Raw genomic sequence first — 20,137 nt, 5'->3', positions numbered from 1 at the left:
ATGCTAAAATATTATAACCTTAATCATCTTAAAATAGAACTAAAACAAAACGTGAATTTGATTATTTAAATATAGGTATATATTCAGTGCAATATTCAAACTAAAACAGTATTTCAGAATAAAAAAGCTAAAATACTATTCATTTTCATACATTTTGTTAACCAAACTGTTAGTGCAAGCAAGTACCTATACCGGTACTAACGCAGTTACTGGTTTTCAAAACTGAAACTTGTCAAAACAAATAAAAGTGAGATAAATTCACGGGTAAGTTATAAAAATATTTTCAATAATTTTAGTGTGAAATTTAAAAAGTGGTAAGATCCAATTATATTATTGTGTATATGCATTTTATTATTATATTTTGATTTTTATTAAAACTTTATGATATATCTTATATGAAAACTTTACTTTTTCAGAGGAATGATATTTTACCCTAAAGTATATGATATGATATAAGAAAAGCATTACATCCTCATAATAAGTGAGAGAGATTGGCATTGGAGAAGAACACGAGATTGGCACAAAGAAGAGAACGGGAGCGGCCGTTTCAACGGCCACCTCCACGTCAGCCAGCACCACCCTTACCACCGTTTATTTTCTAAAAATAAAGAAAAAAAGAGAAAAATAAAAGACAGAGGAACAAACCCAGGAATCTCTGTACCCAAAAAAATAGAGAGAACCCTCCATTTATTATTTTTATTTAAATTTTAAATTTAAATAAATAAATATTCGCGAACCCGATTTTGTTCTCTTGACAGCTTCAATTGTTCTCGACTCCGAAAGCTCCACCGTTGAAAAACGGAAGATGCAGCAGAACATCTTCAACTCCATTCGTAGCATGAAAATCATGGACGCTTGTAAGGGCACGCAGGTCCACGCGCTCAAACCCTCAGCCGCCGCCGCTGCCGATCGGAGCTCTGTCAGTGCAGCTGATAAACAGCTGCACACTTCGCTCGACCATTCTAAAAGCCCGATCGGTCGGACCAGACCGGTTTCTACTACAGCTCCGAGACACGACGCCGTTTCGGAGACTCTTCTCCCGTGCGGGCTTCCGGCTTCGGAGCTTCTGGAACCTTCGATTGAGCCTTCCTTGAAGCCCTTGGACTTTGTGGAAACCCTCGCCCGCGTACATCGAAGGGCTGAGTGTTGCGCGGCGCTCGAGAAATCCGAGGTGTATTTGGAGCAATGCGCGGTGTTGCGTGGCCTGCCGGATCCGAAGCTGTTCCGGCGGGGGCTCCGCGAGGCTCGGAGGCACGCGGCGGATGTGCACGCGAAGGTTGTACTGGCTTCGTGGCTGAGGTATGAGCGGAGAGAGGATGAGCTTGTTGGATCGAATTCGATGGATTGCTGTGGAAGAAACCTTGAGTGTCCCAAGGCTAGTTTGGTCCCCGGGTATGATCATGAATCGGTGTTTGATCGTTGTACGTGTTTTCTTAGAGAGATAGTTAGTGATTGTGTTGTTCGTAATCAGGAATGCGAACAAGAATGTTCCACTTCGAGTGAATATGTTGATGGTAGTGGTGATCGTGATGCTGAAGATGATGATGTGTTTTTCTGCATAGGTGATAGTGAAATTAGTTGTAGGAGGTACTCTATGGCTGCACTTTCAAGGCCGTTTGAGACAATGTTGTGTGGTGGATTTCTTGAGTGTAGGAGGGAGAAGATAAATTTCTCTATGAATTGTGTTTCTGTTGAGGCAATGATGGCTGTTGAGGTTTTTAGTAGAACCAAGAGGCTGAGTCAGTTCCCTCCTAATGTTATTCTTGAGATGCTTTCTTTTGCGAACAAGTTTTGTTGTGAGGAGATGAAGCATGCTTGTGACACGCATTTGGCTTCTCTGGTTTTGGACATGGATGATGCCGTGTTGCTGATTGAGTATGGACTGGAGGAGACTGCATATCTGCTTGTGGCGGCTTGCATGCAGGCGTTTCTGAGGGAGCTTCCTGGTTCTTTGGAGCGATGGAGTGTTATGAAAATGTTTTGTTGTCCGGAGGGTAGGGATAGATTGGCCCTTGTGGGGCACGTGTCGTTTGTGCTGTATTACTTTTTGAGTCAGGTTGCGATGGAGGAAGAAATGAGGTCGGACATGACAGTGATGCTCTTGGAAAGATTGGGAGAGTGTGCGGTGGAGGGTTGGCAGAAACAACTTGCTTATCACCAACTGGGAGTTGTTATGTTTGAGAGAAAGGAATACAAAGATGCACAACGTTGGTTTGAGTCTGCTGTTGAGGCAGGGCATATTTATTCTTTAGTGGGTGTTGCAAGGGCCAAGTATAAGCTTGGTCACATGTCTTCAGCATATAAGATGATAAACTCCCTTATAGAAAATTACAAACCAGTTGGTTGGATGTATCAGGAGAGGTCTTTGTATTGCACTGGGAAGGAGAAAATGGTGGATTTGCTCTCTGCAACTGAATTGGATCCGACTCTTTCTTTTCCATACAAATATAATGCTGTTTCTTTGCTGGAGGAGAATAAGATTGGAGCTGCCATTTCTGAAATTGATAAAATAATTGGTTTCAAGGTTTCTCCGGACTGCCTTGAGTTGAGAGCTTGGTTGTTGATTGCTATGAAGGATTATGAAGGAGCCCTTAGAGATGTCAGGGCAATTTTGACGTTGGATCCAAATTATATGGTGTTCTATGGGAATATGCATGGTGGTCACTTGGTAGAACTCCTCCGCCCTGTTGCTCAGCAGTGGAGCCAGGCTGATTGCTGGATGCAATTGTATGACAGATGGTCATCTGTCGATGATATTGGTTCTTTGGCTGTTGTACACAAAATGTTGGAAAATGACCCTGGGAAAAGTATCTTACGCTTCCGGCAGTCACTCCTTCTATTAAGGTAAGAATGAGCTTTGCATCACTTCAAGTCTAATGTCTCTAACCTTGTAAGTGGTTTTCCAAAAAATTCTCACTAAATGGAATTATTTTCCTGTTGGTTGTTTTGTAGTTCTCTCTGTTACTAGCAAGGGTGATTCATCTCTAAATATAGCTATATCTTTCTCTGTTAATTATTTTTCAGTTTAAACTGAATTCAATCATGAACATAATTCTGCACGGAATTTGTGGCTCTATTTGCTGCTAAATAGATTAGTTAGTTATGATGACTTGTGACCTTGTAGAATATTTAAATTAGAGGAAACTATAGCATCGTCATTGTTCATCCACCAAATTAGAAAAGGTAACCAGGTACTGTAGAACAGTTTTATTTGTAGCTTAAATGATCCGGTTGATGCTCTTAAGAAAGTGGAATTTAAGTCTAACCCAACTTCACAAAACTAGTCTGAAATGTTATATATATATATATATCATAACTTAGTAATATCTTTAATTGATGTGGATCTTCAACACACTCTCTCACGTTGAGGATTAGACATCTCGAGCGTGAGACTAAGGGGAACTCGATAGCAGATGACACGGTAGGTCCAACAAATTTGACTAGAATAGACTCTAAATGACTGTGATGTGATATCACCTAAAGAAAGTGAAATTTAAATATAACTCAATCTCACCAAACTAGTTTATAAGATTAGTTTTGTACCTACTTATATTATATTTTAGTAATATCTTTAGTCGATATGAGATCTCCAATAGATACTATCCTTTTGGTGTGGGTTGTTGGGTCCCATGCTTCTAGATTCTTTATAGTTCAAGCTAGCATTAAGAATGAAGTTTTTGTTGCATAAAGAAGGAAAAAGAGGAAAAAGGAAAACCAATATTTGTTTTCTTTTTATGAAAAGTGAGAGGTTAGCTGGGAGTAATTCTCAATCCAAGAGCACTTAATAAGTCAGAGTATTTCCTATTCCATTTTCTCCATACTAGGTTGTGGCATCTCAATTTTCCCAAGCCAGATATCTTTCCCTAGTTAAAAGATTTAAAATCAATAGCAAGCCCTTTTGGAAATACTTCAACATCCCTCATACTCTAACTGTCTTTATGAACCTTTAATCCACAGCGTGAACAATGCAGTATATGCAGAAATTTCAGAATTCATATGTAACAGAAGGTCATATTATACTTTACTATTGGAAATTATGTACAGGGCTGAGTTTCAAAATTGAGATGTTTCCTTGCCCTGTTTAAATGGTAGCAGGTTTTGATACAGGCAATGTTCTTTTTGTCGTGTTATTGTATCCTACTGCACTCTCTACCCGTAAGATAGATGGAAACTGATATCTCTTGATCTCTTTTTCAATGGTCAGACGATTCAAGTGTATATTTTTTCACTAGTTTTTTACATTTCAGTATCTACAGCAAATAAGGCATGCTATGCATTAAACTATTTCTAATTTTTGCTTGTTAATCACATAGGTTATTTGATTAGTGCTTCAGTCTCTACTATTTTTACTGCCTCGGCATGACCCTGTTCATAGCAGGCATTGATGCTTCTTAATCTTGCAGGTTAAATTCTCAGAAGGCAGCCATGCGCAGTTTGCGACTAGCCAGAAATAATTCATGTTCAGCACATGAAAGGCTTGTCTATGAAGGCTGGATACTATATGACACTGGTTATCGTGAAGAAGCATTGACAAAAGCTGAGGAGTCCATTTCTATTCAAAGGTCATTTGAAGCTTTCTTTCTCAAAGCTTATGCCTTAGCTGACTCAAGTCTTGATTCAGAGTCTTCGAAGTATGTGATCAATCTCTTGGAGGAAGCCCTTAGATGCCCCTCAGATGGTCTTCGTAAAGGACAAGTGAGTATTATACCTATTTTCAGATTAAAGATGTTAACTGGATGTCAGCGCTGAAGCAATGAGTTTATTAAAGTCATTCTTGTACATTGTAGGCGCTGAATAATTTAGGAAGCGTATATGTAGATTGTGGCAAGTTGGACCTTGCTGCTGACTGCTACAAGCATGCACTTAACATCAAGCATACACGAGCACATCAAGGGTTGGCACGTGTATATCATCTTAAAGAACAGCACAAAGCTGCATATGATGAGATGACAAAACTGATAGCAAAGGCCAGGAATAATGCATCTGCGTATGAGAAGCGTTCAGAATATTGTGATCGTGATATGGCAAAGAGTGATCTTAGTTTGGCAACACAGTTGGATCCCCTAAGGACTTATCCTTACAGATATAGGGCAGCAGGTAATCTTCTCACAGCTAATTATATTTTGTCTATTCTTGTCTTTATTTCTTTTGTTGGTGTGGAGTGTGATAGGACTATAGAAGGGGCTAGTGATTGTTAGCCATATTTGCATGTCAAACATTTGTTTTGACTGATTTGGATCCTTCCCTGTTATAGCTATAATGGTTTTAGCACTGAGTGGATGTTAGAGATACTGTAATCTTTCAGTGTGTGTTTTAACCTGCACTTTTCCTTTTATGCTGGGTTTTAGTACCACATGATAGCAAAACTTATAACTACCAACACAGACATCATGCGAACTTTATTTTGACTGCAAGCCATTATATATTTCTCACATTTTCATGGCTGATGCAAATCCCTGTCAGTTATAGCTTTACCGCAAGATCAATTGAAGATGTAATATGATTGTGAGAATCTCATTTTGAGGAAACATTATGGTTTGGATTTGTTAAATGATTAGGACATCCCTATCGGGGTTCTTTTCCTCTCAAAAAACTTTGAACTTTCAATGCAAACTTTGACCCTCATGTAGCTACGTCATCTAAGCTTTTAGAGAAGTTAGGTGAGAGAAGTCTATCAATATTAAGTATGGACATATTTGGACAAACTTCTTCATAAGCACTTATAGGAAAGAAAAATAAAAATAAAAAATAAAACATGAGAAAACTTCTACATATTAGCTTACACAAGCTATTTCAACTTTAGGAGAAACTTATTTAATTCATTCTTATTTTTCTCTTTTAAATGTCCTTATGGAGAAGTCTGTCCAAATATAAGTTTATTTTAACTTATCGAAGTTAATTTATTTTACTTTCTTATTTTATACTCCTATAAATGCTTATATAGAAATTTATGCAAATATGATCCAAGTGTTCATCAGATAAGCACTATAAGCACTTGTGTATAGGTTATTTGCATAAAGGAAATAGGATAAAATAAACTATTTTCGTATAAGCTGTAAGCTGTTTAACTTATTCTTGGGGAGCTTTTTGAACTAAGCTGAAAACAGCTTATGGCAATATCATAAGCTACATTCGTAAGCTTTTCTTACTCAAATATTTATGTCATAAGATTAAATCCGAAAAAGCTATAAATAAACTCTTCCAACCTAGCCCTTAATCTATTAATCTTTCGTCATCAGTGGTATGATATCTTGCCCATAAACTTTCTTTTGCTCTTCTTTATCATGTTAGGCTATTATTAATGCTCATCATTGTAACTTCGTCAATAGATTTTTCTGCCATCCTTAAGATATTAGTAATTTCCGTATTTGTGGAAGGACTCAATGTTAAAATTATGATTATTATTGAATTGTACAACTTTCATAAAGCTGCTATTTGGGTGTATGTACCTAGCCTAAGGGGTTGAGTGTTGTAGCATAAAACTTTTTCTTGTAATGCACTCTTCTCTCCTTCATAAATAGAAAATATACATTAGGTGAGTAAGCGAATCACTGAGTTTTCATCACATCCAAATTCAAGTTGGTATAGCCCTGTCTTGGATCACCATTGACCATTGTTTACTCTCATTTCGATTGGTAAAGTCAGGATTAGGTGCACCTCGAGAAGCATGATCCAACCCTAATGCTTGTGTGACCAAAATCTTCACAACGCCCCATTATGTGTTGATCTTCATGTGTTCCATGTGTCACCTTCTCGGTGTCAAAATCACACCATATTATCATTGTTCTTCTCGTTAACATCTTTTGGGCACACTTTTGTGCTTGTCTTCCTAGTCTGACGTACGTAGATAGCATATGAAGACTTTCTCTCCTCCAACTTAGTCCTTTTCTCCTCTTCTCAAATCTATTTGTGGCTTTTTGTTTGGAAAGACTTCTATTATTTTTGCTCCTTGTTTTGCTACTTCTACTATTACCACGACAAAACTCAAGTGGAAGAACTACTTATCTTGGTCCACATCAGAGGAGTTATGGCTCCTTGGTCAAGGATACCATGATCATTTGGAAAAGGAAGTTAGTGCTGTTTTGAATAAAGATAAATTTTAGTGGTAGAAACTGCACTTCTAGTTATGTGTTGTGTTTTCAGCTGAACATGATGTTTTAGAAATAATTAGATCCTTTAAGACATGCTCTTTTTTTTATATTGACATTCAACTTCTCTTTGATGTGACTCAAACAGTAGCCTCTCACACAAATTAATCGTAATATTATTTCACACATAGTAAAGGTGTGGGTTGTAGTAAAGGAGATTTCTTGTGGATGAGTCATTGAAGGATATCAACAAAAAATTTTATAAGTTATACATGGTGGTCCTAATTATGAGAAGTCTACACTAGGATTTTGATAATGTACAAGACTAAATTTTAGTTGCTGATAAAATTCATTGCATGGTTAGCTTAGTCACTGGACCTTTTCGGGGTTAGGGTTTAGGGTTCAATTGAAGTTATTGAAACATCAACAATGCAAGCACCACGAGGAAGATGTCATAGCAACCGAGGAGGATGTGGTGGCTGGAGTGGATGTCTTGACTGCACATGCTACAAAAGAATGAGTCATACCCAAGAGAGTTGCTACTCCTTGCATGGTTTTCCAGAAAAGGCAACCTATGTGCCTAGTTCTGAGAAGGAAAGTCTAAGTTCTCTAATGAGTAGTAGCAAAAATATTTGAGACTTAAATGCCAAGTGTTTCAACAACTTGTATTTCTCAATCTATGGAAGGTCAAGGTCTATGAATACTTGAATCAAATAAAGAGTGAAGAACTAGCATTCACTCAAATATTTGGAGACCTAGCATTATCACATCTTTTGGTTTAGATATTTTGTAACCCTTACGGATTCTCCCGTTGTAGTTGTTTTTTTTATTGAAAGACAAATATAAACTCTTGTCCATATTTCTCTCCTTTAATGAGATTAAGAATCAATTTGGAAAAATAATTAAAGTCTATTGAAGTGACAATGCTAATTGTTGAGGTTTTCATCTTTATCCTCATAGGGTATTTACATCAACCTAGTTGTTCCTGTTCCCTATGGAAAGAAGACGGTTGGTTGTAGATGAGTCAAGTTGGGCATAGAAGTGAAATTGATTACCTTAAAGCTCGGCTAAAGAATACATATAAATTTATGGACTGGAGTAATGTGATACTTTTTATCTCGTGGGCAAGATCAACACATTTACACTTTTTCTTACATTGGCTACTATTTGCCACTGACCACTTCACCAACCTAGCATTTAAAGTGGTTTCCTTCAAGGTGATATTGAGGAGGAAATTTACACGGAGCAACTTCCTAGACTTGCTATTTAGGGGGAGTTTGGCCTAGTGTGTTATTTAGGGGGAGCAACATCGCTCTCTCTATGGTCTGAAGCACTCACCTCGAGCTTGGTTTGGTAAATTCAATCATACTGTGTAGGTTTTTGGACAAACAAAGTGAGGCAGATCATTTAGTTTTCTATTTTCATATTTCTCGAGTGGTGTGTTATCTAATGGTCTATGTTAATGATATAGTTATTACAAAGAATGATACTACTAGGATTGCTCGACTAAAGGAGCACTTGTTGATCCATTTTCAGACTAAAGATCTTTGTTATTTGAAATACTTAGTGGGTATTGAAGTGGCACCTTAACATATAGGAGACAGGATTGACAAATTGCAAGCTGATTAATAGTCCTATAGATCCAAGTCAAAAGTTTATGTTGAACCAAGGTGAAACTTTTTCAGATCTAGAAAGATATAGGAGGCTAATAGGAAAACTCATTTATCTCAATATTACAAGATCTGATATTTCTTATATGGTCGGAATTGTTAGTCAATTCATGCAGAATCCTAACATTAATCACCGGAATGCTGTAATTTGTATTCTTAGGTATATCAAAAAGGCTCTTGGACAAGGATTTGTATGGGGACCAAGTAAATACTCAAATTATCGGGCACTGTGATGCAGATTGGGCTGACTGTCCCATTGATAGAAGATGCATCACAAGATATTGTGTATTCAATGAAGGAAATATTGTCTCTTAGAAGAGTAAGAAATAAAATGTTGTTGTCCAATCTAGTGCAAAAGCTGAATATAGATCCATGACTTTGGGCACTTGTGAACTTGTGTGGATTAAACAACTCCTTCAAGAGTGAAATTTTGAGAAGTTGATAAGCAAACAACCCTCCATATTGCTTCCAATCTTGTGTTTCATGAAATGACCAAATACATAGAGATCAATTGTTATTTTATAAGGGTGAAGCTGGGGAACTCTTTACTGGATTTATTGGCTCTAAGGACCAGCTAGCTGACATTCTCAGTAAGTCCTTGAGAGGGCTTAGAATTCAGTTTATACATTCCAAGCTTGGTGCATACATCCAGTTTGAAGGGGCGTGTTAAAATTATAAGTACTATTGTATTGTACAGCTTCCATAAAGCTACTTTTGAGTGTATATACCTAGCGTAAGGGGTTGAGTGTTATAGGATTTAACTTTTCTTTGTAATGTACTTCTATAAATAGAAAATATACATCTGCTGAGTAAGTACCTCACTGATTTTTCATTACATCCAAATTCAAGTAATAACTACTTGAACAAAATAATTTTCTACCCTTCAGCTGTATTCATTTATTTGTTTATGTACCCTATCTTCACCTTTTTAAGTTAAGAGCATTAGTGATTAACTTTCCTCTAATCTAAATTAAATACTGCATTCATGCTCCTTATCGAAACATAAACTTGCATTAATAGTAGTTCATTAAAACCCCTCGTAACATCATAATGGTGAAAGGTTATGGGAAATAACACATGTATCTTAGCACTTATTGAGTATAAAATAAGCTTTAGGCATTTCCTTAAGTCTTGGAGGAGTAGTTTATATATTTTGTGACTTTGTGTAGAAAAACATGCCTATCAAATTTCACATTTCTGGAAGGTGCCTTGCTCATTTTTGGCTATTTTATCTTGACACCAGCAACCATTGAAATTGAGCCTATTCTTGTCTGATAAGCTAAAATAAATCATTAGAGGTTCCTTTTTTGTACGTTTTTTTGTTGTTTTGATTTTAGTCTTAATTCATACAAATGTATTTTGTTTGCTATAAACGTTGTGACAGAATAATGCAATCATGTTTTTGTCTTGAATCCTTGAAACCTGTTTATGAATTATCTTAGATTCCTCGAGATGCACATAAATTGTCAAGTTCTAACATGGGGTCCCTTTCTCTTAGTTTTAATGGATGATCATAGGGAAGATGAAGCAATAGCAGAGCTTTCAAGGGCCATTGGTTTTAAGCCAGATTTGCAACTGTTACATCTTCGAGCTGCATTTCATGATTCAATGGGTGATTATATTTCTACCGTCCGAGATTGTGAAGCAGCCCTTTGTCTTGATCCTAGCCATGCTGAGACGTTAGAGCTTTGTAATAAAGCACGGGAGCGAATAAATGAACAAAAAGTGAGAGAGTCAAAAACCAATGATCAGGTGTTCTCGGAGTGTTCCTTATGGTGACAGGCCTATTCTTGCCAACCTATACTTTTTTACACCTCACGACCCAGTTATCATCAGTGCTATTTATCTATTGGATTCTGTCTACTGAAATAGTCTGGTCCACATATCTTTTAGGCTAACCTTCTGGATGCTGAATTACAGAAGTGAAAGGGCAAGTTAGAAAGATAATTTTGGATTGCAACTGAACGGGAAGGAAGGAAAGATAGTTTGTAAATATATGTAATGAATTATGGTTTTGCCAGCTTATGGGTGCAGATGCCACTGCTGTTTCCAATATACAACACCGGCAGGGATGGTTATAAGTTACCACAGTTTTAGACAAACTTGTACATGAAAGTCAGTTTGTTATGCAACAGATGTCATATCAACATGTTTGGATTACCGGCATGGAGCTTCCAAAATTATCTTTGAAGCAAGAGATACACATGTTATTCTTTTGCTAAATTTCTGAACGGTATTCCAATCAAAGGTCTAGATATTTACCACAAATTTTTTGGCCGAGCAATCGCCAATTCACATTGTGTTGTTTTTTCAGTCCTCTCTGTTGTATAAAACACAATTCCCTTGCAACTCCTTTTTACTGTGTACTGTGACAGAGAGTTCTCTTTGGAGAACCATATCCATACAAGCTATGAAAGTTTTCATCTATTCAATTCGTCTGTATTTTTCTTTTTACCCCCACCCCTACACACTCTAAATGAATTTTCTGTTGATTATTTAAATTGACTCAAACATATATCTACCTTGTGATATGTTTATTGAAAAGTTTAAACATAGGCATGTCTGTTCAGCTGCTGTATACACGACAGTTTTTTCTTCCCCTTCTTCATCCTTTAGCGCTGCATACATAGGACCTCCTCCTTCTCAAATTATTTAACGTTAAATATCTGACTTCCTGTTTCTCTTCCACATGGAAGGGGGTTATCAACTCGCCCGTGACCATTTTAAAGCAGGACTTGGTATAATGAATTTCACGAGATATCTATATTTTGAACTGATATTTTTATTCCACTCAACTAACTGGATCCCATATTCTCTCTAATGAAGATTTTAATGATTTAACCAACCCTTTTGATAGTCCTTCCGGTCACAAAATCAGCCCTACACAGAGGAAGGAGAAAAAAAGAATCTGGAAGCGATGGATTCCAAACGACCTAGAGAGTTAAACTTTAATGCACCTCTTTTTTCAACAAAGCGTTTTGGTTTTTCAGGTGTTGCAGATACATCTTGCTCCTCAAGCTCCCTTGGCAGTATAGTACCAAATACAAGTGTTCCATTTTCATGGGAACAAGCCCCAGGGAAGCCAAAAACCATGGAGAGGAGTGATAGCATCTATGGAGACATAGACACCCCGCGGCTAAGACCACCTCCTTGCCTTTGGCATCCACTAGAAGAAGCAGCCAAATCTGAAGTATATAATGGTGTTCTTGCATTTGATCAAGACGATGGTTGTGATGGCGACAATGAAGATGATGACAAGAAGAATGATTCTTTCTCAGATGCAATGGATGTTTTGTCTCTCTCTGAGGCATTAGACATTATGCAACAATCAGAGACAGCTCACAGTGAAAGCAATGATGGGTTGAGATTAAAGCTTGCAGAGTCTAATGGTTGTCAATCTCCAACCTATATGATCAACCGTTTTCTTCCTGATGCCAATGCATTGGCTGCATCATCTGAACATATTTCCTACGATTCAAAAATTAGTGATACTTGTAGTCATGAGGGTTATCTCCAAGGTTCCACAAGCCATTCATATGCTTCTTCTCCAAAAGGTTGCGGCCTGGAATTTATCTTCTCTTGGCTTATGAAGAATAGGCTTTGTGCTATAAAGAGTCCTGTTCTCCCATCATCTGCAAATGTGCAGAAGCATCGACACAGTTCAAAACATAAGAAACATCGTTTATCAATTCACAGGCCCTGCGCAAATGTGAAAGAAGATAGTCGAGGAATACAGTGATCTGCTGTATTAATATTTGGTAACCAATTTTTTTTTGTTCATTTTTCTTTTATGCACAATACTTACCAGCTTAAACAATATGCTCATGTTTTATGTCAATGCTTAACCAGTTCAATTGGAGTGTAACGAAAACTCAATCCATTTGGGCCAGTTACTTCCTTTCTGGAAAACCAGTAATGGGTAGTTAAATTCATTTCATCTAGTGATTCAGAATTGTAGAGAAGATGTAGAATTAGACACAATATGTCATGTTTTTCTTCCATGACTGCAAATAATTTTCGTGCTGATAGAAGAACATTAATCGTAACTTCAATTGATAATGTTGAAGAACCTTCAACAAAATGGAAGAATGTCACATAAACCAAGTAAAATGAGTTCACTATGAGGTTCACCTTATAGTTTATTCGTGTGCAAACTTGATATCATTCATAGTTTCAATGATCTTAAACAGATAACATATCACTGGAAACTGGAAAATCTTGATTTATTTGACACTTTTTTTCTTCTAACTTCAAACAAATTACGAGGACAAACAAACTCCATGTTAATCTCACCTATACTTGGAATTATCTTTTCTTTGCTAATACACTCATTCAATTGTTTGCATATGAGATACAAATGTTACAAACCAGCTTACCCAAATATAGTTTCTAGATCTCTTAACGCAAAAAACTTCTAACATCATCACACAGATCAATAAAAGTAATTAATTTAATCGATTCTTTTTAATTTTAAACAATTTTACAAATATACCAAATTGATCCTTAATATTAATTACTTTCAAAGTTTCCTTCTCGTTATTTCTTAATAAAAAACACAAATAAGAAAAAATAAAGAAAATAAATTTAATATTTTATATAAATTGTAAAATGCCTTATAAAAAGAACAATCAATTTCTTCTAAATTTTGTCTTGTTTTAAAAGATCAAAGGTTATATCTTAATAAAGTAAAACAAAAAAGCATTTTAGAATATTATTTAAACTTTAAATCAAACATAAGACAATATTACAATAGCTTTCCTCATCTATATTGAGTGATTATAATTAAATAAAAATCAGAATGAACATTCAGTTCATTAAAAAAATCAATCACTTGACTAATTTTAAAAAGAAAAGGAAAAATATTACTAAATACTTCCATAAAATTATAAAAACATTGGCTTAATTTTACATTTTACCATTCCCTTATTATTATGTTGTAAATTTTACTATTCAACTTTATTTCTTACACATTTTATCAATATATACTTTTTAAATTTTACTGAGAGTTTACATATCTCATAAAATAGTATTATTATTATTGTAAAATAACATTGTTTTATTATCAACATGATAACATGATAGGTTGTTGAGGGGTGAAATGTATTTAGAGAAATTTTCGCAAATACACTCTTTAGAAAATTCCGAGAGAATGGATTGATTTAAAGAAAATCAGATTGATTTTCTTATTTAAATTGCAATTTCAGAAATACAACAAATTAATTTTTAGATTAACAAATTTTATTTCTCACTTAAGAATTCCATCTAATGCAGTTCTTATTTTTATATGGTGAGAATATTGATGACAATATCAAAGATAAAAGTTTTGAATGCAATTAGTTATCAAAGATTCAATTTAGTTTTAAAAATCAAGATATTGAAGAAACAATTGAAATGAGATTAAGATCTTTATTTTAGATTTAAAAACTGGAAGCTTTGAAAGACACAAAAAATTTATTCAAAACAGTTTTATGCAAAAGATTGATTAATAATAAGAAAAAACACTTTCCTTTAAAAGTTTGATTTGATGTGAAGAATCTTAAAACATTTGTTAAACCAAGATTGTTTTAGGTGACTACTTTTCAAGAATAAAACTGTCAAAAATTAAGGATTCCTTGAGTTTTAAGTTTGATTAAAGACAAATCAAAATCTTGAAGACAGAATGTGATTCACGCCAATATAGTACTAGAAAACAATCGATTTAATTATGAAATAACAAGTTTTTTTCATCACAAATTTCTAAATTTTAATTTTAAGAGGCAGTTTAAGGAAGAAAAATGACATACACAAATTTATACTAGTTCTAGTTCACTCAATAAGACCTACATCCAGACCCACCTTACACCAAGATGGATTCCACTAAAACAAAACAATCTTTACAAACAACTTAGTTCTTGAACCCTCCAAGAACAAAGATCACAAGCTGAAACACATTATTTCAGCAACACATTTACTTCTAGAAACACTATCAAGAAGTACATACAAACACTTTTACGAAGAAAAAGAATTAGGAAAAAGAACACCTTATTTGCAAACTACGGAACTCAAACCCGTATCCTCACTGCTGGAGAACTTTGATAGAACTTCAATTCCCAAGCCAAAAGTAATCAGCATAAGAACTCTTACAGTTTTTAAGAAAAAATTTCGTAAACTAAGCTCACATGGAAACCTCAATGAAAATCGCTTGAAAGCTGTAAGCACTTTGTAATTGCAAGGGATGATTTGAACTGAGATAAAACTCTCTTTTTATAGGATTCAAATCAAAACAATTTTGAAAACTGTTATAAAACAACAAATTAAAACTTGAAAGAACATATTGTATTTTGAAAAAACACTTGGTGGTAACATAACCAACCTATGATTAGTTGAAAACTGATGAATGTGTGAGCAAAACTGATTTTGGAGACAAAATAGAATTTTAAAAATATCAAAACAGTTTCGATGCAGTGCAAATGAATCAATTGTTTTATCAAACAAAAAATTAAATTTTTACTACAATAAAATGCACTACAAAAAAAAGCAGTATTATCTACAGATTTTTACCCACGGATCTGAGTCCGTAGGTAAATTCAGCATTACCTACGGATATTACCTACGAACAACATTACCTACAGATTCTGAATCCGTAGGTAAATTCAGCATTACCAACCAACTATTACCTACAGATCTTATTACCTACCAACTTTTACCTACGGATCTCTATTACCTACCAACTATTACTCACGAATCTTTATTACCTACGAACTATCACCCACTGATCTCTATTACCTACCAACTATTATCATAATAATTATATACATAATATTAAAAATATTAATATAATATGAAAAATTATAAAAACATAATTCATATTCATAAATAATAATAATCATAACTAATTTATACATATTATTAATATTAATATAATAATTTAAATAATATAAATAGTATTATATTAATAATATAAATAATATTAATAATATTAATAGTATTAATGATATTAGTAATATAACAAAATTAATAATATCAGTAATAATAACATTAATAATAAAAATACTATTAATAAAAATATATATATAAAATTAACATTATTTATAATATTAATAATATTAACACCATTTATAATATTTATTAATATTAATAAATATTTATAATAATATTTAATAATATTCATAATATTTCATAATATTAATAATAGTTAATAATATTAATAATATTTAATAATATTAATAATCATAACATGTAAACAAAACTTGACTGGTGTAATGGTTAAAGCTTCTATAGACATATTTCAAGGGATTTGGCTTTGAGTCCCACCGGTTACATTAGTTTAGTTCTAACATTAATTATAATTGTCATAGCATTGGTGGGTAATGTTGTTTTCGTTACCCACGGACATAATATCCATATGTAAATTACCGACGCTAACATTACATACGGATTTTGTCCTTAGGTAAATTGAATTTTTCTTGTAGTGATGGTTTTGAAAATCTTTGAGCATATTTTTAAAACTCTTTTTAAGAGACCTTTGTGTTTAAGTTCATCACCATGACTATGAGATATGAGGTTGAATCAAAGTGCAAAAGGTTACTTAAACAACTTTAACCTAACTAAGACCATGAAATACATTTTTTATTCACCTTCGAACATGTTATCTTCATCAAACACTTCTTCATGAAAGTTGAGTAGAATCTTCACTTATCCTCAACATAGACGACACTAATATTTGTTTTCCAAGTAGTATTCCCAATGACAACAATTTACTCACATTTGCTTTCTTACGCAATGTCCACATCGACTAGAGATTATGACATTTCATAGTATATAAGTAAGTGCAAACTTTACCTTATAAGCTGGTTATGAGATTGAGTTAAACTTAAAGTCTACGTTGGCCTAAATTAGACTTAAAATCCATTACTTAATAATTATTTAATTTTATATATATTTGATTCTCTCCACGTTACCGTTAAAATAAGTCTAAAATTTCTGAATTGTTCATTGAGATAATAATGTTTATAGTGCTTTTTTTTTAAAAAAAAAAATTTTGTCTCTGATTTTTAAACTAATAGTTTGTTTCTATATTTGTAAAACTTCCCAAACTTTAATCCTTAAAACGAATATTTTTCTTTTTACAGATAAAGAAAACATTGTTTAAAAAATACAAAGACATAATGAATAAGAAGATATTGGAGGAAAACAAGGAAATTGAAGGACTAAAAACAAAGTTATAATCCAGTGAAACTTACAAGTTCATGCACAGATTGTTATATTTAACTTAAAATAAAACTGAACCTAATTCATTTCCTTCCCTTATAACATAACATGTTAATGGATTAAGCAAAGCAAATCATATATTGCCAAAAATAAAGTTTTGTTTGTTATTAATACAAAAAAAATGAAAGAATTACACAAGAAGTATGCATATAATTGGAAAAATACACTAGTTGAAAATGCTATACATGATTATTTGCTATCTACCAGCATCCATGGACTTGGTACTCATGCTAATGGAGGACAAATAGCCTGATGTTTCAACAGTTCTCAAAGATGACGTGACTTCTAAGAAACCTGAGTTCATTCTGCTGCTGCTATTAGAACCAAAATGTCCCCAATCAGCAGTATCAGGAAGAGGGTCATCAAAGTTTAGGTACCTTGTAACTTGTTTCATGGTAGGTCTATAATCTGGTCTATGTTGAGAGCATAGTAAACCCAACTTGAGAACCAACTCAACTTCTTCCGCATCATAAACTGAATCCAGCTTAGGATCAACCACCTCAAGAAGTTGACCCAAATGGTAGTTCTCAATCGCCCATTCCACCAAGAAAAACTGATCTGAATCAAGAGGCCTTTTACCTGTGACCACTTCAAGGAGCACAACCCCTAATGCATACACATCAGTTTTTGTAGAAGCCTTTCCTGTGCGAGTTAGCTCTGGTGCAATGTAGCCAATGGTGCCAACCACATTGGTTGTGTGTGATGCTTGACCATGGTTATAGAGCCTTGCAAGTCCAAAGTCACCTAAACGTGCACTCAAGTTCCCATCTATCAAAATATTGCTAGTTTTCACGTCTCTATGGATCACCACTTGCTCCCACTCTTCATGCAAGTACAATAGTCCAGCACTGATGCCTTTCAGAATGTTGAATCTTTGCCCCCAGTCCAAAACAAAGTTGTTATCGGGGTTATATAGGACAAAATCAAGGCTTCCATTTGGAATGAAATCATAGACTAGGAGTAGGTCATTCTTTTTCTTGCACCATCCTTGAAGGTTCACCAGATTCTTGTGCCTCAACCTTCCCAAGCTTTCAATCTCAGCTGCAAATTCCCTCATTCCATGGAAAGGGCTTCTCACAATCCTCTTAACAGCTACTTCAGTTCCTGTAGTTGGTAAGACTCCTTTGTAGACAGCACCAAAGCCTCCAACTCCAATTAGTTGGCTCTCTTCGAACCCTTGTGTGGCAAGTTTAAGATCTTTGTATCTAAACCTGTGAGGACAATCCTTCTCCCAGTCCTCAAGAACCTCAAAATCCATGTATCTCTTACAACATGCCAGAAAAATTAGAAGACACAAAAGGCTCAAAATCAAAGCAGACAAGATGGCAACTGCAACCTGGACCCAAGGAAATGAAGATGGATCTTCCTCCTTGGGTGGTGGATTTGGAAGATTAGAAGAATTCAGTGAAGGGGCAACACCGTTCACCGCAAAACTCCACCCTAGAAGATAATGAGAGCTTGTTTCCTGGCCCGTTGATGCTGAGAAACCAACAAACATGTTTTCCTTCATAACGTTGGAAAGGTCAAGGTTATAATTATTGATAAGTGGTGTGCTGGGCCTTGGTAATTCCCAAGGAGCTATTGTTACATTCAGAGTTTTCTTTTCACCATCATACTCTATCCAAGCTTGGACAGCATCAACCTTGGCCATTCTAAAATCGTCCTTTACAGTAGCAGTACCCTCTTCAATGTATGCAGCTGGTTCAGTAATCTTTGATTCCATGCCATTTGTATTGACCCCAACATGGTTTCCTTCAGAGTCTGCGTCACCTTTGTGACCATTTACAGTGTCAAACTCAACAGCAAAGATGTGATTTGAGGCCTCCCCATCATTGGTGGAGTTAAAAAGACCAAGATAGTGGCCAGCCTCAGCCCCTGGAAAGTGTGTTGATGGTGCTATGGTGAAGGCAAGGCCAAAGCCTCCAGAACCAGAATTAGGGGATACAATTGAGAAAACAAAGTTGGTGCTGAAGGAATAAGCATAGGGTTGAGGGTCTGTTTGGTTAAGCATTTGGAAGGGTGTTTTGTAGAATGCACGGCCTACAATATTGGTTGATCTGTTGGTGAGTTTAAGTAAATGGCTGGTTTTGATGATGGAAGATCCTTCACGGCTTATTTCACTGTTTTCATCAAATCCTTCATAGATCAAAGTCTCCAAGGAGGCAATTTGGTGTAAGGAAGAGAGAAATAAGAGGAGCAGAAGAGTTTGAGAAGCCATAAGAGATAAGAAACCAATGCTAAGAGATACTGGCAATATTGGTTGACAAGTGAATCAACTGTGGGGGCCTTTATTTAAGTACTGAATTGGTCAAAGCCAAGAACATGCAAGGAAAGTCGTCTTTCTCATCTTCTTACATGTGAATGTTAATGCAACTAATCAACTCTCTCTACTCCAAACTCCTACAAAATTATTTAAATAGAAATAAATTAACTAAATTAGATATTATTTAAGAAACAAATAAATAATTTTTAAATTCATATCTAATTAGCTATTAATGTTTTAACTACTAATTATAATTATTATTCAAATTTTAAAGTTAGTGGTTAAAACCTTAATAGCCAGTTAGATACCAATTTAGAAACTATTTATTAATGATAAAAATTAATTTAAATACTAATAATTTTATTAACATATAAAATAATATTTAATTTAGTTAATATATCAACTAATTATTTTTTATTATTAATTTTTATTTAATATATTTTTTAGTGCGTCAATTTAATTTTTTCATATTTTTTAAAATTATATTTTTTATTTTATAGAAGCCCTTTTATTTTACATTTGATAGAAAGCTTAGTCTTCTTTAGGCTCTACTTTTACAATACAAAGTTAAACACATGATTAAGTTAAGTTAAATGTTAACTCCCTTATGTACTTTTAATTTAGTTTTTGTACATGTATTTTATTCTTAATTTATTCTGTACAGGGCTAATTTATTCTTAATTTAACGCATACTTAAAGCATTTTTTAAAATTAATTTCTATAACTCCTATATGAATTATATTTAGTTTCATTCTCGCCATTGGACTTCAAGTATTTTATTTTCCTCTCTAACCCTAAATAACGTTTATCTTCTTCCTTTTCAAATAGGATTATGGAAAAACTAACCAAATCAATACGAATATAAA

General features: G+C 34.4%; 3 protein-coding genes across 3 annotated transcripts; 2 read left to right on the top strand and 1 right to left on the bottom strand.

Annotated features, from left to right (window-relative positions):
* Window positions 1-218: 218 nt before the first annotated feature.
* On the top strand, window positions 219-11,190 carry LOC137823447 (ethylene-overproduction protein 1). Its single transcript, XM_068628586.1, has 4 exons — window positions 219-2,844; window positions 4,404-4,695; window positions 4,788-5,097; window positions 10,257-11,190. The coding sequence occupies exons 1-4, from the start codon at window positions 806-808 to the stop codon at window positions 10,535-10,537; spliced, it is 2,922 nt and encodes a 973-aa protein (XP_068484687.1). The 5' UTR covers window positions 219-805; the 3' UTR covers window positions 10,538-11,190.
* A 339-nt stretch (window positions 11,191-11,529) lies between these two features.
* Window positions 11,530-12,699, top strand: LOC150025398 (uncharacterized). The gene has a single exon (XM_090293930.1). It carries the CDS (start codon window positions 11,676-11,678, stop codon window positions 12,495-12,497), a length of 822 nt encoding a protein of 273 aa, XP_090150056.1. The 5' UTR covers window positions 11,530-11,675; the 3' UTR covers window positions 12,498-12,699.
* Window positions 12,700-17,067: 4,368 nt separating this feature from the next.
* Window positions 17,068-19,267, bottom strand: LOC137826758 (lectin-domain containing receptor kinase VI.4). The gene has a single exon (XM_068632894.2). The coding sequence runs from the start codon at window positions 19,224-19,226 to the stop codon at window positions 17,205-17,207; it is 2,022 nt and encodes a 673-aa protein (XP_068488995.1). The 5' UTR covers window positions 19,227-19,267; the 3' UTR covers window positions 17,068-17,204.
* Window positions 19,268-20,137: the final 870 nt, after the last annotated feature.

Source organism: Phaseolus vulgaris, chromosome 8 (genome assembly GCF_051622355.1).
Source record: "Phaseolus vulgaris cultivar YP4 chromosome 8, ASM5162235v1, whole genome shotgun sequence".
In the NCBI taxonomy this organism is placed as follows: Eukaryota; Viridiplantae; Streptophyta; class Magnoliopsida; order Fabales; family Fabaceae; genus Phaseolus; species Phaseolus vulgaris.
This window is presented reverse-complemented; position numbering and strand designations above follow the sequence as displayed.